Raw genomic sequence first — 26,778 nt, 5'->3', positions numbered from 1 at the left:
CCATCTGAAATACAAAGGAAGTGGGCAATGAATAGACAGAATAGAAACTAAATTATTTTTATTTATATAAACAGTGGTACTGAGGATATAAAAGTTAATATTTCTGTTAAACATTGTGTTTTCTTTTTACCCACCCTTGAGTCAATAAGATGCATCTCTGTTCCAGCCTTCGATATTCAATTGTACTTCTGTTTTCCAGAGTTTATATGCAACACTGATTTCTCCATTTAATGCAGTATCCATAATCATATTCATCATCATCACAAAATGTTTTACACATTCCTTTCACTCTTTCACATCTCTGAAATCTATACTTGGGCTTCAAGTTACTTCTGGCTGCAATCAAGAAAGACATGTAAAGCCATCAATCTAATTTTTTACTTGGGAGTCTTCTTACTTAGGGAAGGAGAAAATCTGTCTAGTTACAAGATCATGTGTGTGGGTGATGGGCAGTCCGGTGTGTCAGGCAGTTTTATGACACAATTTAGCAGTTGGTACAGAAAGTGACCGAGCTACAAACATTTTCCTTGCACAAATGTGTATGTACTTATCTTACAGTTCACATCGGTACTGAACTTTAGCTGGCTCCTGAAGGCTCTTGCCTTCCTATCTTCTTTTTTTACTTTATTAAGACCAGATTTACTCTCTCATGCTTTCATTAAGATGACATCTGTAGTTTTTTAAAAACCTATAATTTTTATTTTCAGGTGTTTTCAATTTTTTAAACTTAGTCTGATTACCTCTTCACAATATTATTTGCTCAATGCTTTCTTCTCCATTCCAGATCTTACTCCTAATTGAAATTTTCTTTTATTATATTAGATCAAATGAATATGTCCCTTTCACCAGTCTACGGTAATAATGAATGAATAACATAACTTAGTACTTAATATATGTATTTTTCTTAAACATTTTTTATGATACTTTTATTCTTGTAGCCAAAATATAAACCTTATATGATAGTAATGATTTCTTCTGATTCTTTGTTATCTCCTACCCAGTATATCCTGATAATTATAGTACAGTAAGCATGAAAATACTGATAGAGTAATTTATTGAGGAAACAAAACCACATAAGATATGCTCAGGAAACACAGTTTTGTTGTACATTAAGTATTTAGTAAAAAGAGGATCCCCATGTTAGTCTTCTAGTGAGTCATCTAACACAATGCAAAGAAGGATGGCCTGAGATTCCAAATTCATAGCTTTGGGTTCATATATTAAAACGGAAGCAAATATTTTGGTTACTTAGGATTTTATTTCTTTTAATGATTCAATTTTACTGCAACTAATGCCTTTAGAAAAGAGACTTGGAAGTCAGTCTTATTACCCCCACCTCAAATTTTATCATACTATTTACTTATCTTAGATTCGTCATTCCATCTATCTGCATGATAGAATATAATAAGCATAGCTATCACAAATATATTTTGAATATTAAATTTTACACATGTCAGGAAAAATAAAGCAAAATAATTTCATTAAAATTTAGAGAATAAATTGAATTGAATTTAGATTAAAATTACATGTTAACTCATAGAACCTAATTGCCTGCACAGAATCTAAATGAAATTCAGAATGGTGTTTCATTTCCATGTGGCAGGTGTCTGAGTACCTGGTATTCTCTAAACATTTGGTTGAGAACTAGTCAGAAACTTCCAATGTAGAGAATGCAGAGAAGACTTCAAATGGACTAACTTTATTGTTGTTAATAAAGTTAGTAGAAAAGGAAGTTAAGCATAAAATGAAAGATTGTCAGGAGGGTTTTGCCATGTAAATATATGTATGTCCTTTGGGAATGGGAAGGTAATTCACGATGACACAATCCCTGCTCACCAGCAAATTTTGGTGAAAACTAATGAATCGTTGAACACTACATCAAAAACCAATGATGTACTATATGCTGGCTAACTGAGCAAAATAAAAATAAATAAATAAATTATAAATTAATATTAATTAAAGATACTTGCATTAGCATCAAAAATTAAAGAAATCTAAAGTTATTTCAGAGCTATATTTGATATAATGAAAAGTAGAGAAGTGTGATCCATGTTGCATTTTCCTTTTTTTTTTTTTTTAACTTTTGCTGGGATACGTACTTTTTAAGCTAGTCAATGTTCCTGAGTCTCTAATATCTTGCCCACCCATAAAATCCATGTTGACTTTTAAGATATGTTAAATTCAGAAAAGAGAAAATATGGATGTATAGTGATCATTTACAACATTAAAATACACTAATGTTGTTTTTACTTATTATTTTAAAGAGTAAAAATGTTTTAAATCATGAAAAAATCTATAGAACTGTATGACCTGGAAATAAAAAGCTTGTATTACAAAATTGATTCTATCACTCATAGTCATTTGCAAATAATATATCATTTTAGAGTCAGCTATGTCATGTGAAAATTGTAAAAGTTATAATGGGATAAAGTATGTAAATAGTGTTGTGAAAACTGGTTATGTTATAAACTGTACAATGTTATACAAATATCATCCATGAGTGCATATTTATGTGAGGTGATTGAAACTAGTTAATATAAACCACAAAAAAATAACAATGAATGACTGTTTGGAGGAAGGATGCATAGCATCTCTTTTATCTATAAATACCTCTGCACATTTTACACATCACTGGAGAAATGGTCTATGATTACTGATTTTCATGAAAAGAGAGCTATGTAAACACTAATTGAAGGACCTACAAGAGATATATATTTTAGACAGGTTTCTGAGAATCTGGACAAGAGTGAAGTGCTACAAATATGGTGTAGGTCTATTGTAGACAGCAACCTGTAACAAGTCCTGCATACACATGAATAGGGACAACTCTGTTAGGAAACCAGTGGTTAAAAGCTCAGTGGCCTCCATGCAGTTGGTTAAATGTTAGTTTTCCCAAGCTCTGATGGGGGGAAGGGCGGTCCTCCTCCCAGGAAAAATGTCTGGCATATATTTCCCCATCTCCTAGCAAACAACTTCTCTGAAAATGCCATTTCTGTTAACTTGTGATGCAAATAGAAAGGCTGACTTGAAAGGAGGAGGAGGTATTTTGGATGATGTCTACTCTTACTGGGTCCAAGTTGAAATCAAGGTAGGAGCAAGGCCATGGGTCAGCTGGAAGTTTCTATAGTGTGTTTGAAAGGGTGTGATCTTTCAGAATCAGATAGTATGATGTTTCAATCGTGCATATTGTGTTTATTAGGTTTGATATATTGGATAAATGATTTAGTCCACCCAATTTCAGTTTCCTCATGAAATTGAGGTTTTTGTAAAATTTTAAAATTATAATGGGATAAAATATGTAAACTTCTCTTTAATGTTAGAAAAATGAATAAGCCTTCAAACAGGTTACTCTCGTAGCCTTTGTTTTGACTTTCCATCTGGATTTATACTTAAAACTGACCCCAAATGAAGCAGTGTTATTAGCATGTATGGCTTGTTATAGTGAGAACACAAACCTCTAGTCTTAAAGCTACATTAGGTCAGGTCCACTGTTTGCCTTGTTCACTGATTTATTTCAGCATGTAGTAAGATGCCTGAAACGTACATACTCAATAAATGTGTAAATGCCTGACAAAATGATTGAGTGAAAGAGTATGGTATCAGAGAGCGATATTTAATTGGTGTTTTATACTGGAAAACTCTCTGGACTTTACTACAATCTCTCCATCAGTCATGTCCTAAATGAGCAAATGACTTAACCCCTGTACTGATTTCTTCAACTGTAAATTGTGTTGAATCATGTCTACCTCAGAGGGTTATGTGGCATCACATGAGATAACAGATAATAAAATGTCCCGTAGCCCACAATTAGTATAGTAAGTTTTATTATCATTAATATGAGTTGTTTATAGATTTGTGTCAGCTTTAAAAGAAAACCTTTATTAAATCACTGATTTTTCTTCACTTTCACTATGATATGAAGAGAATACCTTCTCTTGTGATTCATACACACACATTTAAGTAAGCAACTATTTGTACTTGGCCCTGTACTGGATGTAGATACAAAAATGAATAAAATAATTAAGCTCATCACCCCCAAGAGTAAACCAATGTTTTTTGGGATATGAGGGCATAGAAATGGTACAATTCACCTGTAAAGACAATCCTGAGAGATGAATAAAATGTTCTCAAAGCATAAAATAAAGAGCCGTACACTGGAAAACTCTATTTTACTATTACTACTACCACAACCATTATTAAAAGCTATGCTCTAGGGATGCCTGGGTGGCTCAGTCAGTTAAGCGTCTGCTTTTGGCTCAGGTCATGATCTCAGGGTCCTGGGATTGAGTCCCACATCGGGCTCCTTGCTCAGGAGAGAGCTTGCTTCTCCCTCTCCCCTGCTCATGTGCACACACACTCTCTTTCCCTCAAATAAATAAATAAAATCTTTCAAAAAAAAAAAAGGGCTATGCTTTATTAAGTGTCCATTAGGTTTCAGGTTCCTTACTAAGCAAGTAGTATTCGTTATCTGATTTAATGTTCTAATAACCTTATCAGATAGGTATAACCATTCTCATTTCACTCATAAGAACAACTGAAGTAAAGAACTCTGCACAAGGTTTCAGAGGGAGTAGAAGGGGTTGGGCAGGCTTCAAAGTTAGTCATGTTGGACTCCAAACAATTGTACGTTCAACCATTTCACTGAAGAGGTGAGTTTTAGTTGCACCTTGAAAAGCCAATAGCGTATTTTCTAGGAATTGAGGGGAAGCACTTTTAAGCCGTGTGTGTGTGTGTGTGTGTGTGTGTGTGTGTGTGTTTGGAGTGAAGTGATATGGATATGGACACAGACTTCAGGAAACACAGGGAAGGTAAATTGGGCTCAGGTGTCAAAAGACCTCTATTGCTGAGGAGCTGAATATTCTCATAAATGGAGTGTGATGAAACTATGGAAATGTTAAGCGCCATCTTCCCTTTAAGGAAGGGATTAGAGAAAATTTTGCAGGAGAGAGGCTATGTAAATGTTATTAGGGTATTCTAAGTAAGAAATAATGAGAAAGATAATCAAGTTAATGGATTTCAAATAAAGAGGAGAAAGTGAGCTTGGGAGTTATTTGTGAATTAGAAGTAGCCCAATTTGGTAACTCTTGGATTTGGGAAAAGAGTACCAGGAAGCAGAGCAGTGGTGAGTGTTTTAGCCCTCGATGCTGTGCAGCCAATGTTAACAATTAGTGAAACAGAGAATAAAAGTGGGGTGGGGGGGCAGACTTTAGCCTTTGTGAGTAAGATGAACTCTATTTTGGACATATCAGGATTAAAGAATTTGGAAACCACCCAGATAAGTAAGTTCCATAACTAGAAATAAATACAGCTTTGTGGTTTGGGAAGATTTGAGAAAAAATATTTGTTGATAGCAGAAGTCACTACAGTGAACAAGATAATCTCAGGAAGGCATATAAAACAAGAAGAGAAGGGATTCAGGGACAAAGTACTAGAGGTCACTGCATTTAAAAGACCATCAAATAATTGTCAGACAATTGTCAAAACAGTGACAAATTCTAGCAGTGTGCCAAAGTCCACCAGATAAAGAATTAAAATAGGACTTTGGGTTTGTTTTTAGGAAAACACTGATCACATTAGTAAGAAGATTGTCAGTTAATTGACAGGTGGGTGAATGTATCAGCGAAGAGAGTGGAGACTATAAATCTAGGCTGTTTTTCAAGAAGTTTGGTGAAGAATAGAATGAAGCAGATTAGAAAGTAGCTTAAAGGAAAAAAAAATCTCATGAAATCTGACTAATTTTACCTTTAACATACCCAGAATCCTACCATTCCTCATTGTTTTTATTGTTAGCACCCTGGACTGCACTACCATAATGTATTACTTATATTACATTAATATCTTCTAATTCCTGAAAGCATTTCAGAGAGTTTTTTTTTTTTTAATGAAATTCAAATCATGTTTTTCCTCTGGTTAAAACCCACTGGATTTCTCTCAGAATAGAGGACAAGATCCCTTCTCATTCCTAAAAAATTCTGGGTAATCTGCCAATACATTTCTTTTCAGACAAGCTCACTCAGGACTCTCCTCCTGACTCACTGTTCTCCAGCCCCCTTCACAGGCATTCCCCACAAATTTCATGTGAGCTCCCAGGATGTTTCTTGGCCTCTGTCAATTTTTTGCTCAAGTGTTACCTTCTCAATAAGGGCCTCCTGAAAAATCCTATTTAAAATTTCATTTTTGGGTCCTTTAACTCTGATTTATCATCTTCTAACATAAATTTGCTTATTTATTATGTTTACTACTTGAATTTATCTCTACCTCTAGAATATGGGCTCCACAAAAATAAGAAATATTGTTTGTTTTGTTTATTGATGTGTCCCAATCTTATTACATTATGGCTTCACATAGTCGCTTCTCAAGGAGAATTTAGTGAATTGGTAAATAAATGAGAGGGGGGATGTGGAATGCAGCGTCTAACATATTGTCAGTGTTATGAATTGACATTGCTCTTGGGGGAAGATCCCATGTCTTACCCATTTGTTAGCTCTATCAAATTGCATAGTTACTTAAAACTCAGTTTGTAATCAATAAATATCAGTTCCTTCAGACAGGAGCTGTAATTTTTTATTTTCATATCCCCAACACATAACATCATACGTGGGAAGAAGCAAGACCATTAGTCAAATGTCTGAATAAATAAATTACTATTTTGGAATTAAATTTTGCTCTTGCCCAAGGACATTGACATAAAATAAATCCTGAAATGGAGTGGGTTTGAGTGTGTGGTATCATCTGCTCCTAGTCCCATGCTGGAATTTGATGGTGATAGACCATTTCAACAGAATGCTTTTAACTGATTCAGGTGTGTATTGAGCTATTAACAACAAAAATACCCAATGCTTGATGGTGTCTATTTCATCAGAGTTGCTGTTAATCCAGACTCATAGAAAACTAAAACTGAAGGAAAATACGCAGTGTCATGGAAATTTCAGTTCTGGACCAAAGGAGAGAAAAAATGTAAAACTTTCAGCTCTTTAGAGCTAACTACAGTTACCCTTGAAAAACGCAGGTCTTAGAGGCATTGACGGCCCCTCCACTTCCCCACACAGTAGAAAATACACCTATAATTTCTTACTCCCCCAAAACTTTACATATAGCCTACTGTTGACTGGAAGCCTTATGGATAATATAAAGTCAATTAACATATATTTTATATGCTATATGTATTATATACTGTATTCTTTTTTAAAAAAAGATTTTATTTATTTATTTGACACAGAGAGAGAACACACACAAGCAGGGAGAGTGGCAGGCAGAAAGAGAGGGAGAAGCAGGCTCCTGGAGGAGCAGGGAGCCTGATGCGGGGCTCTATCCCAGGACTCTGGGATCATGACCTGAGCCAAAGGCAGACGCTTAACCATTGAGCCACCCTATATATATAGCGCCCCTATATACTGTATTCTTACAATAAAGTAAGCTAGAGAAAATAAAATGCTATTAAGAAAATCATAAGGAAGGGAAAATACATTTCTAATACTGTACTGTACCTTAAAAAATCCACATATAAATGGATTCATGCACTTCAAACCCATGTTGTTCCAGGGTCAACTGTAGTTTAAGATTATCTAGCTGTTCTATCAGTTAACCCAATGAAAGTTACAATGCATGAGCAAGAAAATTGCCATAAATCTTCCTTTATGTAAGTATTTACCTTTTTTTTCTTTTCTTTCTTTTTTTTTTGTTGTTAACAAATTCTGAGGTCAATATGAATTATTAGTGATACCTCTTTCTCTCCAAGGAAATAGGGTGCAGAACTCTATCAAAAGGGCTTCTAGAATGTTAAGTCAATATCACATACAGCACACAGTTAAAAGATTTCTTCAGGGAAGAATATTAATTTCATAGTTGATGCCTATAGGTTTATATTCTCCTTCAAGTTTGTCAAATTTGTTCCTTAGGCTGAAGGAAGGCTGGTGGCTTGCATATACACTGGACCACACAAGGAGAGACCAGCTCAGAAATGTAGATGGTTCTGATTTTCTCTGTCCAGCACTGAGGACGAGGGTCTACCAGGACAGATTAGTTCATATACAGAGATGCCTTTGGTATCTTCCAGAAAACCTCTTACCATCTACCATTTCTTGGTGGCCAATAAAAAACTCAATTCTTATTTGTTCCATATTAATAGTATATTACGCTTCTCAATTCTACATTATAGGTCTTGATATCTTAGGTAAGATAAAAGTCAAACATTTCATTTCTTCTCAACATGACTAATATATTTACTGTTCAAATGTTGGGCTAATTTTTTTCCAGGGACACCAATATATCATCTCTATCCCATATGTAATAAAATATGAAAATTTCAAATAGATAGTTTTCATAAGACACAGAAAATGTGCTACCTGAAAACATTATTGATTTTTTTGTTTCCACCTTTTAATTTTTAAATTTCTGTGAAAATTAGTACTTAATTATAAGCCAGTGGTTCTAAATCAGGAGTAATTTTGCCTCCAAAGGGGATATATTTTTAAAAATTTTTTTAAAGATTTTTATTTATTTATTTATTTATTTGAAAAAGAGAGAGAGAAAGAGCACGAGCAGGGAGGAGGGGCAGAGGGGGAGGAAGAAGGAGTCTCTCCACTGAGCAGGGAGCCCAGCCAGTACTCTATCCCAAGACCCCAGATCATGACCTGAGCTGAAGGCAGACACTTAACAAACTGAGCCACCCAGGTACCCTCCAAAGGGGATTTTTGACAATGTAGGTAGACATTTTTGCTTGTTACAATTAGGGGAAGGGGTGTATTGGCATCTGGTGGGTCAAGGCTAGGAATGCCTTTGCTAGCAATTCTATTGCTAAAGATATAATGCTTAGGATAGCTGCCACAGCAAAGAATTGCCTGGATCAAAATTTCAATAGTTCTCAGGTTGAAAAATTCTGTTTAAATAAATACTGTAAAAATACTTTTGAAGATATTTATACTGCAAGGGAACACATTGAGAACTCAAGGTCTATTTTAAGTTATCAAAATATATGAAAGATAATGCATGTGAGGTTCCAATGTGTGCTAAGCAAGTAATTGCCTCATAATGGGAAGTCAAATTTTTTTAAAAAAATAAAAAAATAAACAGTCCCTTGTGATGGAAATATATCCAGAAACTTTATATAAATAGAGAAAAATTATTTCTTTCTCTTTGTGTATCACCAAAATAGATAATGCTTAGTATGAACATGCACCCTTATATCTCACATCTACATTTAGAAGATGTAACGAGATGTCATAATAAAAACATCAAGAGAGGTAGCAAATGGCAACTACACTTGTGGTAGGCACTTTGTAATGTATAGAATTTTCCAATCACTATATTGTACACCTGAAACTAATATAATATTGTATGTCAACTATACTTAAAAGTAAAAGAAAGGAAAGGAAGGGAGGAAGGAAGGAAGGGAGGAAGGAAGGTAGGAAGGAAGGAGAGAAGGAAGGAAAGAAGGAAAGAAAGAAAAAATATATCCAGAGGGTAACTGGGGTCTGGAAATTCTTTGACTTCTCATCTCCTCTGAGTCCAAGTCTGGCTTACATATATCCACTCAATAAATTTCGTTTTTACTTGTTAAATTATCAAAAATATATACCATTTTATTTGGGGGGAAGGCAAGTTTCTGTTTTACTGCTATGCTGTGCTATTGATGATGTTTTTTCAAAAATAATCCCAAATGAATGCCAATAACTGAGCTGTATTCCTAAGCTCATAAAAGAAGCAGAATGTGCATTTTCGAATAGCAACTGTATAATACAGATGTATTGTTGAGAGTGTTGTACAGTAAAATACTGTGGCCCCTCAGGAAATAGCAAGAGCAGCTCGGGCAGAGTGGAGCTGAAGAGTGCAGGTTACTCCTCCTTTCTGTTGCTGTGTGTCTCCTCAGAAAGGATCATCTCAGGACTGAGGAGATGAGCTCAGTTGTTAGCCATAATTTCTGTCTTTGTCAAAAAATTTAATTACATATAGTCTCTTCTTCTTCATGGAATTCTTCCCTTCCATATTTTCTCCCTCTTTTATTTCCTGATACACATTTTTTTTCCCACTAAACAATAAAAAAGGACAGAGACGCCGGGGTAGCGCAGTCAGTTAAGCATCCAACTCTTGGTTTCAGCTCAGGTCATGATCTCAGGGTCTTGAGACAAGCCCCTCATCCAGCTTCACACTCAGTACAGAGTCTGTTTGAGATTCTCTCTCCCTTTCCCTCTGCTCATCCCACTGGTGCTCTCTCTCTTTCAAATAAATAAATATATCTTTTGGGTGCCTGGGTGGCTCAGTTGGTTAAGCGACTGCCTTCGGCTCAGGTCATGATCCTGGAGCCCCGGGATCGAGTCCCACATCGGGCTCCCTGCTCAGCAGGGAGTCTGCTTCTCCCTCTGACCCTCCTCCCTCTCATGCTCTCTGTCTCTCATTCTCTCTCTCGCAAATAAATAAAATCTTAAAAAATAAATAAATAAATAAATAAATAAATAAATATATCTTTTAAAAAATAATAAATAAGGACAGAAATTGGAACTGATTGTGATTACCTTTGTTCTTCTGTTCTTATATTAATCCTTCTCTTACTTCAGCTCTTTCTCTCATGAGCAGGATCTGCACTCTCTATATATAGTCTCACAAACCCTGTGGTTATATATTTTCATGTCATAATCTATAGAGCAATGTTTGATGATAAAATGGCAGCACATTTCCATTGGAGGCTTGCATCTAAGAATGTGTCTCCCATTTCTTTGACTTAGGGATTCTTAGACCATTACTTATGTCAACCAACACAAGCACATAGAACTTTGAAGAGTTCTTGGGGAACTTGCATAAAATAAATCTGCTCACTGCTGGCACCAAGAGATCAAGAGAAAATGCAATGTAAAGGCACCAGATACATGTGTGACATAGAACCACTTCTGAATGGCTCAATATTAAATTTTATTTAATTCTTTGAGATACACAGGCCTTGAAGGATATTCTGGGAAGACTTAGTAACACTGGTCCTCTCTTCTTGGAGCATGTATCTCTTTCTTGTCTTCTGTAAGCTTTACTTCTGCAAGCAGCAATGGGTTCCAGGTCGTATGCAGAAAGCAATCCTAATTTCACTTTCATGGCACTCAACTCTACATCGGCCATTACCCTTTCTGCACTCTCTCCTCAAATCCAAGCTACCATATTGGGGATATTTCTTTTTGGCTGTAAGAAGGAAAGAATGACTGAAATTAGCAACTTAGCTGTGACACACCCATATTTTAAAAGGAGAAAGTCCAAGAAGTAAAAGATTTTCGTGTAGGTCAAAAAATATGTCCCCCTTCTAATTAATGACAGAAAATCTTATTGAGCCAAGTTTAAGTGAACGTACCTGAGGTCCAAGACCTAAGTTAGGTCCAAGGGAAATCCTGAAAATCAGAAAGTGTCTTGGACTGAGTTAGGTGTGCCAGCTTGCTTCCTTACAAGTGACTGTATAGTAACTCAAGGATAGTTCCCCAAATCAACAGTTCAAAAAGTGTTCATAATTGACCTCTCAGGCTTAGTCTCTACAATTATCCAATTGCATTTGAGCTCTCCCTTTTCTGCTCTCACAAACATTATTTAGACAAAACGTTGTACTTTTTGGGTTCTTCAAGAGATTTCTACTGCAGCTTGATTTTACTTTTCCAAAATGTTGAGAGAGAGGCAATGTTAAGCAATTTATCTGAATTCCTACAACTTCCCTGGGTATTTTGGGATTTACTTCCACAAAGAAATTATCTAACTTATACACATGTCTGATGATAGCGTTGATTTAAAAAACAGGAATGACTAGAGGGTGAGGCCATTTTTTGCCATTACAAGATTGCTAACATTACCAGTGCTCTGAAATACATGTTTTATCTTGTAGCTTGGAGATTGACTTTCACTTAAAGTTTATATTTATGGTAGTTGGAGATATTTGGGGAATTGGGAGATGTTGGTCTGATAGGTTGTAAGATTCATTCCAAGCCAAATATATTTTAACTTTGTATTTCACAATATGTGCTGGCCCATGAGTTTTCAGAAACCCTATGTTTTCAAGTATTTTTTTTTATACACATCACTTTTGATAAGTAATCACCTTACTCATGTGGTGAGATTGAGGGGAACTGGTGTGGGAGAATTCTAAATATTGCCAATTGCTGACCAAAGGGCAGACTCAAATATTTTTGTATACTCATGGTATGAAAGCAAATAAATTTTGCCACTAATTTCAACCATTAATTAGGTTTGGTGTTCTAATCAGTCCCTTTAAAGACCAGGCCTTTCTACCTACACATTCCGTCTGCATTTTCAAAAGTTTGGTGGTGAGTAGTGATACTTCTTAATGAATACCTAGACTCAGAGCTACATTATCTATATTATTGGTATAAATAGTTGATTTAAAACCTAACTCTTCTATTAAAATGACCTCTCTTCTAACTATAATTGAAGCAATGCAGAATATGACACAATTTACAGCAGAAAAAATAGTTACTTTGCACAGATTAAATGTTAATTTCTAAATGTCATTTTTTATTGTATAACTTCTAAGGAATTACTATTATCAAGCCCATGGATGATTTGCCAGTGACAGAAACCTGAATTATATTCACTTTAGACATGAGGACTGTCACACTTGTCACACCGTATTCCACCCTAAACTGACTTCACCCCTTCTCTTATTCATTGGTTGTCTTATTTCACCTTTCTAAAAATATTGTCTTCTTTCTTCTCATTTTGAGCTCTAAATATAAGTATTCCCCAAGCTTGTGTCTTTGGATTGCTGATACTCATCTTTGCAAGCCCCCCACCCACTCATTCCACTATTAGGCATACTCCCTGTGAAGCTCTAACTCAATCCCTAGTGCAGGGTTTCTCACCCTAAACACTATTGACCTTTTGAGTTGGACAATTCTTTGCTGTGGGATGCTATCCTGTTCATTGAAGAATGTTTAGCAGCATCCTTGGCTTCTATTCATTAGATACCAACAGTACCAGTTGTGACAACCTAAAAGTTCTCCAGACATTGCCTAATGTCTCCTTGGGGGTAAAGTTGCCTCTAATTGAAAATACTGTTTTCAGTGATTAAAATTACTGTTCTGGTGATGCTGTGTTAAGCCAAACATATTGTTTTCAGCCTCAGATACATTGTTCAAGTACTGTCTTTTCTCTGAAGTCTCTTCTGATCACTTTCAGGGAAGTAAGCTCTCTTTCCACTGCTCTCACAAAGCACTTCATATGTATCATTCAGACTGCATCTATTAACATGTTCACATGCTAGGGAATTTCTTTAAATAATATACAAAGTTTTACTTAATATATAAGCTAGAAATGGGCAAGATATTTCCTAAAATATATTTCAACCCATAATTTATTTTTATTTTCATTCACCTGCCATTTTGTTCTTTAGGCTACCATTAACCTCATTGGAAACAGATGGGAAATCATGACTATTCTTTCAGCACAAAACCATACTATCCTGGGGCACCTTGGTGGCTCAGTCAGTTGGGTGTCTGCCTTCGCTCAGGTCATGATCCTGGGATCCTGGGATCCTGAGGTCAAGCCCCACGTTGGGTCCCCTGCTCAGTGAGGAGTCTGGTTCTCCCTCTCCCTCTGACCCTCTACCCTGCTCATGTTCTCACTCACACTCTCTCTCAAATGAATAAATAAAAAATCTTTTTAAAAAAACTATACTATTTTATATTCAAAGTACATGTTAGATTTAAAGAGAAGTGATTCTTGGCAATAACACATTTCTTTTTTTTAGTTTGGCAGATGAAGTAAAACAATACATGAGAATGAAACAATACCTCAGTTCTAGACATTTGGTGCATTTATAGTCTCTAAAAATGAAGAGGAAAGTTAAGTAACTTCAATGGAAATTTCCCAGTGTAGACAGTTGAATGGCTTTTATCTGGACATCTTTTCATCTGTAATTGTCCGAATGGAAAAAGAATGAGGTTTTCTACCTCAATTTTGAGTAAGGACTTTTATACTTTGCAAGTGAGATATAAAAAACAACTGAAGAACTCTAAAAGAACCATACATATGACATTTTATGAAATTTAAGTCAATAACCATACGTTGGTGAACTATAAGTTGAAAGACAATATCCTTATTGCTTTATTATTTTCTACAATGTCTATATTTCCTATCACATCTTTTCTAAATTTGTGGAAAAAAATATGTATCTAGACATTTTTTTTTTAATTTGAGATTCTTTTTTGTCAGTAATGGTAGTTTCTCTAAAAGTTTGGTTGATGTGTGATTAACAAGGACAGTGGCCTTACTTTGAAAATACAAGAAAAAATATACAAAAGGTTAGTAACACTGATGTTGTAACCTATGCTACTGTATCCCCAACTGGTTTTTAATTTCTAAGTCTGCAGGACACATGATTTTTCAGTTTGTTGATAAATGCATGAATAGCTTTAATTATTGGTAGGAGCACCTGATATAGCTGTTATGAAGAAAAAAAATAAGTGACTAAAACAGAAAAATACTTGATATAGTGATCTAGTCATGCTAGCTATTGTTGAAATTAAAAGAAGAAAAAGATTTATCACATGTTCAAAGCTGTATGAATCTGTATAGAATTTCTTTTTGGCCCTTTCTAGAACTGGAAAAAAAAATTCAGAGATCCTTTTGAATTTTTGAATGGAGGGAATTTTTGAATGGAGAGAAAGGAAGTTATTCTCTTAGTTAGATGAGCAATTAATTGTATTTCTTTGTTACTTCAATGATGCTTGATCTGATCTCTATTTAGAATTTTATCCACTTGCAACTTTTAAATGATAATTAAACAGTTTATTATGTAAGCATTGTATACATTTTTAGATTGCCATGATTGACTCTATAATATTTACAATGAAAGAACAAGTTATTTACTCTCCTAGGCCTCTATTATAATTTCTATTGGGCCTAAAGAAATCAGTCAGGTACTAAAAAAGGAATATTTTCCTGGGAGGTAGAGAATTTGAGCCTAATTTTAGTGCCAATTAGGTAGACTTAAACTAATCCTTTCATCTTAATCTCTTTAAAAAGAAGGTAGTAGACTCAATGGTCTTTTCTTTTCCAAAATGTATTATTCTATTTCTGTACAATTCATACTTAAACATTAACTCAGGAGGAGAGAATCTTGTTACATACCTGATGTGAAAAGGTAGCCTTTGAGGGTGGAAAAAAAATCTCATGAAAAACATAGCTTGTGTACAAGGTATTACACTCAACATCCATGTGATCTGTAGCACTGAGAGAGAAAGGTAGTGACCAGAAATAGAGAAAGAAAGGCCAACAACAGACATGATTTGCCTATATACTGAGAACGGAATAGTAAGAAAGGCTTCTGCTCATTGGAGGTAGTATACTGGTATAGGTTAAAAAGAAGCAAAAAAAAAAAGCAAAATAGATCTTTCTCTAATACTGAACCATTTATTCCTTACCAGCTGATTATGCTAAAGAACATTTTTTTCCAGTAAAAATAGATTCTAACAAATTGCTTCAGAATGAAGCTGATGAGACTAATGTATTGATCTAATTGTTTTTTTTTTAAATTATTATGTTATGTTAGTCACCATAGAGTACATCATTAGTTTCTGATGTAGTGTTCCATGATTCATTGCGTATAACACCCAGTGCTCCATGCAATACGTGCCCTCCTTGTTTTGAAATCGGTTTAGATATATAGAAGAGTTGCAAAGGTAATAGAGGTGAAACTCCCAATATGGTAACATCTCACGTAACCATGCTTACATTATCAAAACTAAGAAATAAACATTGGTATAATACTATCAACTAAACTGCAAATTTTATTCACATTTCACCAGTTTTCCCACTACTGTCTTTAAATTTTTTTTTTCTATTCGGGGGTCCAAGCCAGAATACCACATTGCAGTTAGTATAAAAATCTTTAATCCCTATGTTATTACCATACTTTTAACAAGAAACAACTTATGTCTTCTCAAATTCATTAGCACAAATAAGCCCATAAACATTTTCATGTTACCTGGTAAAATTGTGACCCAAAAGAGCAGAATAAAGAAAAAGAGATGAATCTTCATGGTGGAGTTTCTTAGAAAAAAAAAAAAAAAGTGTCACCAGATCTTTTTCAAGTCAGGGGTTTCCAAATAAGAAAACAGAGAATCCTTTTATTTATAGATTCTCCTGGGAAGTGATTTTAACTACTGAGCCTTATCAGTAGTGAGAACATTTGTATGCTTGGTTGAATTGTGCCATGTTCAAAGAACACAGTCACAAGAATTATTACTAAATTTTTCCCATAAAAGTAAAACCCACCTGTGTTACCTTAAATAGACTCTCCTGGAAATACAAACTTTAAGAGACTTGTAGAGGAAATGTGTTTGGATTGCTAAAACATCAGGGTGGAAATGTTATAGCAATACATTCCTCTATTATATATTACATATGATGCCAAATATTCTAATATTTTAGTATTAAATTACTGAACGTCTGAAACATTGGATTTTATAGCTATAAGTTTCCATTGAGATTTTGTTTACAGATGAGAACCAGGGAGGTTGAATGATTTATTTCAATTCATACACTATGTAATTATTTAAATGTAACGTGATCAAGAAATTCTGGATTCACTGATGAGTATGGGAAATACTGTACACAATAGATTTTTAAGTATGACTTATGAATTCCTTATAATAAATCATCTGATTTCACAATTCTAATGTCTAATGTTTTTAATTCTGTTGATGGAACTGGAAGTATATTCTGATCCAATTTGCATATTGCCCACATCTATTATTTCAGATACAGGAGGAAAAGCTGGAAGTTTTACACAATACCCAGAAGCTGATGCTGTAAACAGAGAACAACTAATTGATCCTCTCCTACCACCAAGTCAAGAGATTTTCTAGGACAATGGTTCTTAAACTTTAGCTACATCACAATCCCCTAGAGGGCTTGTTAAAAACAAATTGCAAGGCCCCACCTCCAGCATTTCTGATTTAGTAGGTCTAGAATGGAACCTAACAATTGCATTTCTAACAAGATCCTGGAATGCTAAGACTGGTGGAAGGGGCCACATATTACTCCAGGAAACCTGATTCATTCATTCTATTAACCATCAGAGAAAATGAATCCCAGGGTCATAGAATCTATGTCACAGATGAGTAAAGAATGTGAGGCTGCTTAGGGATAATCAGACCCTCTCATGTTACAGGTGAGAAAAGTGAAATCAAAAGAGATTAACTTACTTGCTTAGCATTCCTTATCCTTTACCAAAAACAATGTTTCAAATGATAAAGTACAAATGGAAACTGGATTTAAATCAAATGTGAGGAATTTGACTTAGCTATGCTTTCTTTCTGGAAAGAAAAAAACCCTGAAAATTCAGCCTCAGCTGATAGGAAGAAGACCACTTCAATGTGTCACCATGCAATATTTATTCGACAAATAGTTATTGAGCAGTAAAATTTGCCAATGTGGAATTTGCTATAAGCTGATGGCGTATGAAAAAAAAAAAACAGAGTTTGAATATTAATGTTGGAGGGTGATATCAACCAAAGTGGTGGGGTAAAGACCTCTTGAGAATCTGCCCCTCAGTAAAAGCAATGAAAAAAAACTGTTGAAAACTGTCAGAATTAACTTTTTCAGAACTCTGAAAATTAACAAAAGGCTTGGAACAACTCAGAGTCCTAATTTAAGAAAAATGTCTCAATCTATTTATTCTTTTTAATTAAATTTTTAATCATTTTATTAAAATATTTTAATTCCATATTGAAATATTGATTATGATTTTCATGTATTCTTTTTTTTAAAGATTTTATTTTTTATTTGACAGAGAGAGCAAGAGAGCATAAGCAGGGGGAGCAGTAGAAGGAGAGGGAGAAGCAGGCTCCACCCCGAGCAGGGAGCCCGATGCGAGGCTCGATCCCAGCACTCTGCGACCATGACCTGAGCAGAAGGCAGACGCTTAACCAACCATCTGAGCCACTCAGGTGCCCCGGTTTTCATGTATTCTGACAATCTTTTTTTCTGCTGTCTATTAGGATGATAAGCTCGTGTTTATGTTTTTTCTCGGGTGGATTTGGATCGTATGTGATTACACATTTTGATACAAAAGTAGGTAGTTTGATATTTTTTTCAGTTCCGCAATCCCTTTGCACTGAAATGATAAGAATTACTATATCCAACCCGAGTAAGATACATTAATATATGCAATTAATTTGCATTTACTGTTATGAGGATACAATAAAGTGTGACCTGTCAAAAGTGTTGCTAGTTATGCATGCATCTCATTTGTTTGCTGTGATAATATTTATTATAAATGTTTAAGTATTTTACAATATTGCATATAAAGATGTAAAAATTTTAAAGTATATACCTAAACTAGTGGTGAACTATATATAGTCCATGTGTGCAGGAAATATATGCCAGTACAGAATTAAATGTGCTAGGATTTTATTAGGGGAAATACCTGTAGGAGCAAAAGAAGGGAGTTAGGAAAGTTTAGGAGAGCATCAGACTGGGATGCAAAGCTGATCCTGAGTGAAGTAGACAAAAAACATTTGGATGAATGCATCCATAGGCTCCTGTGTAAATGACAAAAAGTTCAGAAAAGCCATAAAGGACTACTCCCCACAAAATCAGCAATCCAAGGAATCCTGTGTCTCTCAGGAAAGTGTCTGCTTTAGTAACCTTGCCACAACCTGTGAAGGGTGTGGCCTCAGCACAAATGCAGAGATTTATCTCAAAGTCTATCAGCTGGGACCTGTGATCAATTACAGTCACATTTCATGGCTATCTAAATTTGCCCTTTATGTCATGTAAATTTATTTCTCCACCTAGTTTTGAGGAGCAGCTCCTCCATGATTCCTTTGAATCCTTCTTGAAGGCAAACTTAGAAGATATTAGTGAGATAAATCTTAGCCTCTATCACTATTATTGATTGCTGGGTCTCAAATGGTACTTACCCTCTCCCTCCTCTACTGTCCATCCTAAATACCCTTCACCCTAGCTAGCACATCAGGAGGTTTGGTGGCTTTTCTGGAGATGTGATATAAGTCTTACTCCTTATAAGTTTGAACCCTTGATAATAATACATTTTAATTGATTGTTCCTGCACATATTTATAAACAATTATAATGGAGCAAGGAAATACCACAAGTGTTCTATGCGTCCTGACTCTTCAGTTTTCTTGCATTTGTTCCAGATCACCCACAGGGACATCTGCTTTTGCCATGTAAAGGGTCTGAAATCACTTGAATCTAGAATCTTTCATTTGTTAACTTCAAAGTTGTTTCTGAAGAGACCACGACAGGGTGGGTCTACTGAAAGATTGTTCTTAAAAGTTATGCCTCCTCAAAATTTTTCGACTGCCTAGGGTTCAACATGATCTACTTGTAGCCACTAACTCCATGGTAGATGAAACTGGCTTTTGGAACTACACTGCCATAGAATAAACTTTCTGCATGGGTGAATGAAGCTATCCAAGGAAGACACAATGCAAATTTACCATGTACCTTCATGACAGTTATTTGGCATTGCTCAAGCTTTAATATTAAATTGTATTTCTTTATTCATTACAAAGATATAAGAGCAGATGTTCTCACCTCTGAATGATGCTAGGGAATGATCTCGTTCTAGCTTCATATATCTGTTTGTTCCATTCTGTCATCCATTGTTTATAATAGTCTTATATGATGGCATAGAAAACGTCACAGATCCAGGGCAGAAAGAAATATTTTCCTGTTCATTACAGATCATTTTTCCCTGCCCATTAAGTCTTTTGCAATTCACATCCACAGCCATATTGCTATGGTGGTTTTTTTCTAGTTTTGGCTATCAGAAAATAGGAATAAATGAAATCTGTAATCCAGCCATGGCACATGAAATGTCCTGAGCCCTGTGGATTTAGAGCAGGGGTCAGGGAACGGCTCTCAGGCCAAATTGGCCCATTGACTGTTTTTATAAATAAAGTTTTTGGAACACAGCCCCACCCATTTGTTTATATGTTGTCTAGGCTGCCTCTGTTCACGGCAAAGTGGATTGCAGTGGAGCTAGCTGTTGCCTGTAAAGCCCAAAATATTTACTATCTGAAATTTCACCTTTACAGAAAAAGTTCACCAACCCTTGATTTAGGCTTTTGCATTAATACTATAGAGTATTTTCAGGAGAGAAAATGACAGCACACCCCAAGATTACAACTTTGATTCTTATCTCTTCATCTCTACATCCTGAATTCCTCTTTCATCCTCCTCAATTATTATTAATTCAACAACTACTTGTTAAGAATCTACCAAATGTTAAGTTTGGCTTCAGGATCCATGGAAGACAAAAACAATAGGGTCCGTGCCCTTTACTTCAGTATTATCCCTTCTCTGAAAGTTTTCCTGGAAGTTTCTCACAAACATGACTACCTCTTCCTTTGCCTTCCCTTAGCTCTTTATTTGTTTCACTCATTCTGCTTTTATATCATTGTATCTGTGTTAGGGTTCTTGGAAACAATATTCTAAGTCTTGAACAAAAAGGATCTGTAATGGGCGAAATTATCGCAATCTCTAATTTTGATCTTGTCACTCATCTGTATTTTCTCCTTCAGGTTTAATAATTATATCTTCCTTGAAATGGACCAGAAAATTGTGAAAATCTTTTCAAGACAACACTAACTTGTCATGATAAGAAATATATATTAAAGTTATACAAAATTGTGATAGGCCTTTGGAAATTTTACAAGATGACAAGGAGGTTGAAATTAAAACTTCAGGGGCGCCTGGGTGGCTCAGACGGTTAAGCGTCTGCCTTCAGCTCAGGTCATAATCCTAGGGTCCTGGGATCAAGTCCCGCATCAGGCTCCCTGCTCAGCGCGGAGCCTGCTTCTCCTTCTCCTGCTCCCCCTGCTTGTGCTTTCTCTCTCTCTGTCAAATAAGTAAAATCTTAAAAAAAAAAAAAAAAAAAAAGAAATTAAAACTTCACTTCTACACATATTGGCACAAGACAAATATTTATGGTATTGATTTTATTTATTTTAGTTCCATCAACATGTCTTTATGAATCATAATGTGAAAGATGTTATTTTATTATATTTGCAAGCATTGTTTTCCTCTAGCTTATATATCACCTCTCCAAATTTTGTGGGGGAAATATGTGCCTCTACATATTACTTATACTACCAAAGACTGGATTTGATTATAGAGAAAGTAAGAGCTTGCTAAATGATTGGAAAGATATCTTTAAAAAATGTGCATGTTTTGAAATGAAGAGAAAGAGTAGTTAAAAAACTAATGGGAAGCATATTTTATTTTTTTCCCCTGTCCTTAAACAGAGTTTAAGGAGGCATAAGCCTTCTGTATACACTTTTTTTTTTTTTAATCAACTAATGGACAACCTCCTAGAGCTCTTATAAAGATTAATAGAGTCAATTCAAATAAAACACTTAGCAAAAGATTCAATACATGTGAATGGAAACACCATCTATTTAGGCTATTCTTAATGAAAACCCCTATTAGTGATGGTGTAAACCCGAAGCTCAAGTGGTCATTGGACGCAGAGAGTTGAGACTGTTAGTACTGGCTTTTTGTTCATTAAACTCAAGTGGTGCAGACACAAGACTTAGAGAAACAGAAGCACAGAAAAGCATTTACCCTGAGCACTCTTATTTAAACTCGTATTATTATTTATCCTGTAATTTAGTTCTCAGAGGTTCAAACAATCAAGCATGCCTGGAATCTTCTCAAAATTAGAAACTTAAGTTATGCTCACTTTATCAAACAGGGGCCCATCTTTTGGCAATTCTTTTTTTTGTTTTGTTTTGTTTTGTTTTGAGAGAGAGAGAAGGGGCAGAAGGAGAGGGAGAGAGAGAATCCTTAACCAACTGAGCCACCCAGGCGCCCGAGAGAGAGAATCCTAAGCAGGCTCCACACCCAGCACAGAGCCCCACATGGTGCTCGACCTCACGACCCTGAGATCATGACCTGAGCCAAAATCAAAAGTCTGCCTCTCAATGGACTGAGATACCCAGGTGCCCCTTCTGGCAATTCTTAATGTTTGATACTGTTTACCCACAAGTCCTCCTGGAAACAATCATATCCTTTGTATGGGTCCATGTTTGTTCCTGCTTCACTTCTCTAAGAGTTCCTTACTTTGTAACTTTCCTTTTTCTGCTCCATAAACTGGGGATTCCTAAATATTGTGTCTTCAGTTTTGCTTTTTTCTTCTATCCACATGTCCATCCAGTCATTCCATTAATATTTATTGGGTTTTTACTATTATATGTCACATACTCTTCTGTCCTCTAGGAAGATCGAGTAACCAAACAGGTGCTTTTGCCTTCATGGAACTTGTTCAATACCAAATCTCATTCATCCTATGTCATGTCTTCCTTGAATACTTTTTAAAAAGTTATTATTTCTTCCTTTGACAGCAATAGTATTTATTTTGTTTTATTTCATTTCATTTCATTTTATGTATGTATGTATTGCATATAAGCAACAGAAATTTATTTCTTAGAGTTCTGGAAGCTGAGAAGTACAAGATCAAGATGCTGGCAGATTTGGCATATGGTGAGGGTCTGTTTCCAGTGTCATAGATGGCTGTCCTCTTGCTGTATCTTCCCATGGTAGAAACACAGAAGGAGCTCTGTAGGACCCCTTTTATAAGGGCACTAATCCTATTCATGAGGGTTTCCCCTTCTTTTTTTTTTTTTTTTAAAGATTTTATTTATTTATTTGAGAGAGAGAATGAGACAGAGAGAGAGCATGAGAGGGGGGAGGGTCAGAGGGAGAAGCAACTCCCTGCCGAGCAGGGAGCCCGATGCGGGACTCGATCCTGGGACTCCAGGATCATGACCTGAGCCGAAGGCAGTCGCCCAACCAACTGAGCCACCCAGGCGCCCGAGGGTTTCCCCTTCTTGACCTAATCACCTCCCAAAGGCCCTACCTCCAAATACCATTACATTGGGGATTAGGTTTCAATATATAAATTTTGAGAGGACACAAACCTTCAGTCCATAGCAGGCACCAGTGTGGTAGAAGGTGTTGGTGTCTACAGGGAATATGCCCTTATCCAGCCATTCTTAATTTGCATGCAGGGTCACCTCCAGGTGACATTAGCCTCAGGATGTCAGGTTAGATTTGGTTCAGATACTCACTCTTGCTGAGATAAAACAATCATCCTCCTTTTTATTTCCATGGGAGTATTTTAAGGGCTGGAAAGCATTTCCAATAACTTCCTTAGAATACAAACCATCTTGATATATATCTTCTTTCCTAGAAGACTCCTCACCTAGATGTCTCAGGATAGTTATAGTAGATCCGATGTCCTTCTGTCTCTCACTCTCTTTTTTCATTGTTGTTGTTGAGGTATAATGACATATACCATGATATTAGTTTTAGGTATACAATATAATTATTTGATATTTATATACATTGCGTTATATACATTTATATATCACTGTAGTAAGTCTAGTTAACATCCGTCACCATACTTAGTTACAAAAGTTTTTCCTTGTGATGACAACTTTTAAGATCTACTCTTTCAGCAACTTGCAAATAAGCAATACAATATTATTAACTATAGTCATCGTGCTGTACATTATATCCCCATGACATTTATTTTCTAATTGCAAGTTTGTATCTTTTGACCCCCTTTACTCATCATAATATTTTATTTGAATCACTCATATGGCACTTATTACATTTTACCTTGATGTGGAATTCCACTGATACACAACCCTACAAACCTCAGAAAAGAAAGAAAGATGATTAAAATACCTGCTAGGAAATTTACTTACAGAGAGAAAGTAAAGACATCTGTCTAGCCAGAGTTATATCATAAAACTACTCCTATGAAATTTCTTACCCCATTTTTGAACAGGAAGTTTAAACCTCCAAAAAGCTACAAGAAAAAATATAGGCAGTTAAGATACTGTAAAAAAAGAAAAATAATGTTGTTAATGTCAACCTAACCATCATGTATTGGTTAACTATAAGCCATACATCATTTTCATTGTTGTATTTTCACTTTTTCTTTTTTCTCCTATATCATGACTCTCCAAATTGAATGGTGGAAATGAATGACTATAGTTATTACATAGAATAAAACACACAGAGAAAGAGACAGAAAGGTATTCATGAAATAAGGAAACAACCTTTTAATTTGTAGGCATGCCCTAGCAAGTAGTTCTGACTACTGAGACTTATCACTTTTGAGACCATTTGCATCCTTTGTTGAATAGTGTCATGTGCAAAGAGCTTACAGTGAGGAAAAGTCTATTTTATTTTCATATAAAATATCATCTGTCTGTACTAATCTTAAAATGTCCCTTTTTGCAGAAGACCCTAAGGGGCATTATAATCCCACTAGTAGTGGATTTAACTTACTAAAACATCAAGGTAAAAATGATACCTCAGTGATCCCATCCATCTTTTACACACGTTTCAAAGGCACTTCCCATTCCAATATCAAAATGTTCAAAATGCTCAATATTATGACGCCTAAGACCCTAGAATTAGAATTTACCACAGAGATTTTTTATTGCATAGATGTATACAGTAAGGTCCAGAGAACATGAGTGAATTATCATAGTTCTTTTTATGTATATTAATTTTAAAGTATATGATAAGAATGGGAATTTGTTAACAATTCAAAAGTCATCCTAACCCACTTATGTATGCCTTCTAAGTAAAATTATGCATATCATGGCACAAAAATCTTATTCATGAAGCCTAGTACTATTCTCTTATTTTTGCTGTGTTGTCTCAGAGGTATTTCTGATCCGGTCTGCCTGTGAACCATTTTCCATATTTGACATACAAAAAAACCAATGAATTAACAACAGAACATGGAGGACACCATCAGCTGTTAGATCAACCTGGAGTTTTATGCCTCCCAGCTACCTGTCCATGTCTTACTACTTTGACTATAATAATGTGGCTTTACCAATGTTATGAAGAAAGAGAACATACTAAGAAATGGATAAAGATCCAGAACGATGACATGGCTGAATCTTCCTTCAGAATTTCAAGAAACCAGAACATGAAGACAGAGTGAGCTAAATGCGAGTGTTCATGACACTTGGAAAAATATATGAATTAATTGCTAATGACATTAAAAACAAGCCACTGAAAAAAGTGATCCCACTTATGTGCATCCTTGAGATTTATTAGGTGAAAGAACAAGTGAAATACATCATGGAATTGGGTGGCCATGTAACCAACTTGCACAAAATGGGGCCACAGAATCTGGCATGACAATCTCTTTGACAGGGGCACACAGGGAGAAAGTGAAGTAAAGGGATCAGTCTTAGCTGGCTGGCCCATAGCCGCTGGGGTATCTTGTCAATGAAGCACATGCATGTTTGCCTTACTTTTTCTTTTTTTTTTTTGTAAGTTTTCCCAAATCATCCTCTTCTATTTCTTTGTACCATTCCTTTCAGTAAAGAATTTGGCATTCATACCCTCACCCCAAGTATCATGTTTAAAACAAAAATTCTCCTTTTAAGATTTTATTTTAAGTAATCTCTACCCAACATGGGACTCAAACTCACAACCTGGAGATCAAGAGTTGCAGGCTCTACCAACTGAGCCAGCGAGGTGCCCCAGAATAAAAATTCTTGAATAATCAGAAGCCAATCTTCTTAAATTCTTTTTTTTTTAACTTATTTTAATCTCAGGGTTTTATCTGTAAAAAATAATCTCTTAACTATACTTTTCTTATAGGTGTTCTTGAGATTAAATTAAATATTTATGTTTGTGTGCATATATGTAGTAGACCTACACCTGTTAAGGTTCCAGCCAATGATATTTAGAAGCAAATTATCTACAGTTTTAAGGAGTGTTAAAAGTCTATCAGGCAAAAAAAAATTAAGTTTTTATATTATTTCAATGAATCTTCATAGCTCTTTGAGAATTTTTTTTTTTAGAAATTATGAAAATAAATGTCTTAAAGATTAAGTGACTTGTAAAGATTTGGGGGAATGAGTATCAGCATTCAGATATCAATTCCTGTTTGTCTACATCAGAACCAGACCTCTTAACTGAAATGCTCTTCTTAATCAAATCCCATGGCATCTACATTTTAAGAAAAAGCAAAGCAAAAATTTCTTATTCAAATTTAAGCAGCATAAAGTTAGAGTTAGAACTATAACTGATTCAAAAAATATCTTATCATGTCAAATATAAGTAGGTTGAAGGACTGTTTTCTCACTCATTTTATCCACATTCTACTGTTTTTTCCTCTCTGTGCTTGGTACCATATAGACTCAATTCTCTTTACCACTTATAGGATAAAACAAATGATCTATTCCAGTAATAGTATGGCATCCAATCCTTTTAGACTTATCAAAAAATTCTCACCATGTTGGATAATAAAAATGGTAAGAAAAAAAGTATATTCTATTTGTTGGTTAAATGGAGAAAAAATTGTTTAAGCCAACAAATGAGTTCTGTTTATTTATAATACAAATTATTTTTGTACTTTCCCCACTAAAAGTCTTCATTACTTCTTATGTCAATAAAAATGTTTTACAGACTTTCTAGAAGAAAACAGTAAGATAAATCTAGCAAGCTCATACAAGTAAGATCACCTGAAAAAAAAAGTACAGATATAAAAAAAAGAGATAAACCTTCAGAGATAACTTTTATTTTCCTTTACAGGACCCAGCTGGTTTGTGACAGAAGAGAAAGCTAATTTATCATTTACTACCTCTAGCTAAATCAAGCAGAGCCATAGGACATCATTCTGTCTTCCCACACGGATTTAACTAAGTTCAGGGATGAGAACAACAGGACCTCACTAAAGTTTTCTATCACTTCCTTTGCCTTGAAGCTACCAGCTGTGGGCTGT

The 26,778-nt window shown here is 35.2% G+C and overlaps 2 protein-coding genes across 2 annotated transcripts; both read right to left on the bottom strand.

Moving 5' to 3' along the window:
- Window positions 1-202: 202 nt before the first annotated feature.
- Window positions 203-2,157, bottom strand: LOC116635789 (beta-defensin 110-like). The gene is made up of 2 exons (XM_032410098.1): window positions 2,100-2,157; window positions 203-336 (listed from the first exon to the last, which is right to left on the bottom strand). Exons 1-2 carry the CDS (start codon window positions 2,155-2,157, stop codon window positions 203-205), a joined length of 192 nt encoding a protein of 63 aa, XP_032265989.1.
- Window positions 2,158-11,014: 8,857 nt separating this feature from the next.
- Window positions 11,015-16,022, bottom strand: LOC116635720 (beta-defensin 110). Its single transcript, XM_032410081.1, has 2 exons — window positions 15,968-16,022; window positions 11,015-11,163 (listed from the first exon to the last, which is right to left on the bottom strand). The coding sequence occupies exons 1-2, from the start codon at window positions 16,020-16,022 to the stop codon at window positions 11,015-11,017; spliced, it is 204 nt and encodes a 67-aa protein (XP_032265972.1).
- Between the last annotated feature and the right edge of the window lie 10,756 nt (window positions 16,023-26,778).

This window comes from Phoca vitulina, unplaced genomic scaffold, assembly GCF_004348235.1.
Source record: "Phoca vitulina isolate PV1807 unplaced genomic scaffold, GSC_HSeal_1.0 scaffold11, whole genome shotgun sequence".
NCBI classification, from domain to species: domain Eukaryota; kingdom Metazoa; phylum Chordata; class Mammalia; order Carnivora; family Phocidae; genus Phoca; species Phoca vitulina.
Note: the sequence above shows the minus strand (reverse complement) of the source record. Positions and strands in the feature narration are given on the sequence as shown.

Excerpts from the sequence above, each read along its gene's own strand:
- LOC116635789 (XM_032410098.1), bottom strand. The coding sequence starts at position 2,157 with ATGGATTTTATGGGTGGGCAAGATATTAGAGACTCAGGAACATTGACT. Across the intron at positions 337-2,099 it reads AACATTGACTAGCTTAAAAA|CCAGAAGTAACTTGAAGCCC; the intron begins GTACGTATCCCA and ends TCTTGATTGCAG.
- LOC116635720 (XM_032410081.1), bottom strand. The coding sequence starts at position 16,022 with ATGAAGATTCATCTCTTTTTCTTTATTCTGCTCTTTTGGGTCACAATT. Across the intron at positions 11,164-15,967 it reads TTGGGTCACAATTTTACCAG|CCAAAAAGAAATATCCCCAA; the intron begins GTAACATGAAAA and ends TCCTTCTTACAG.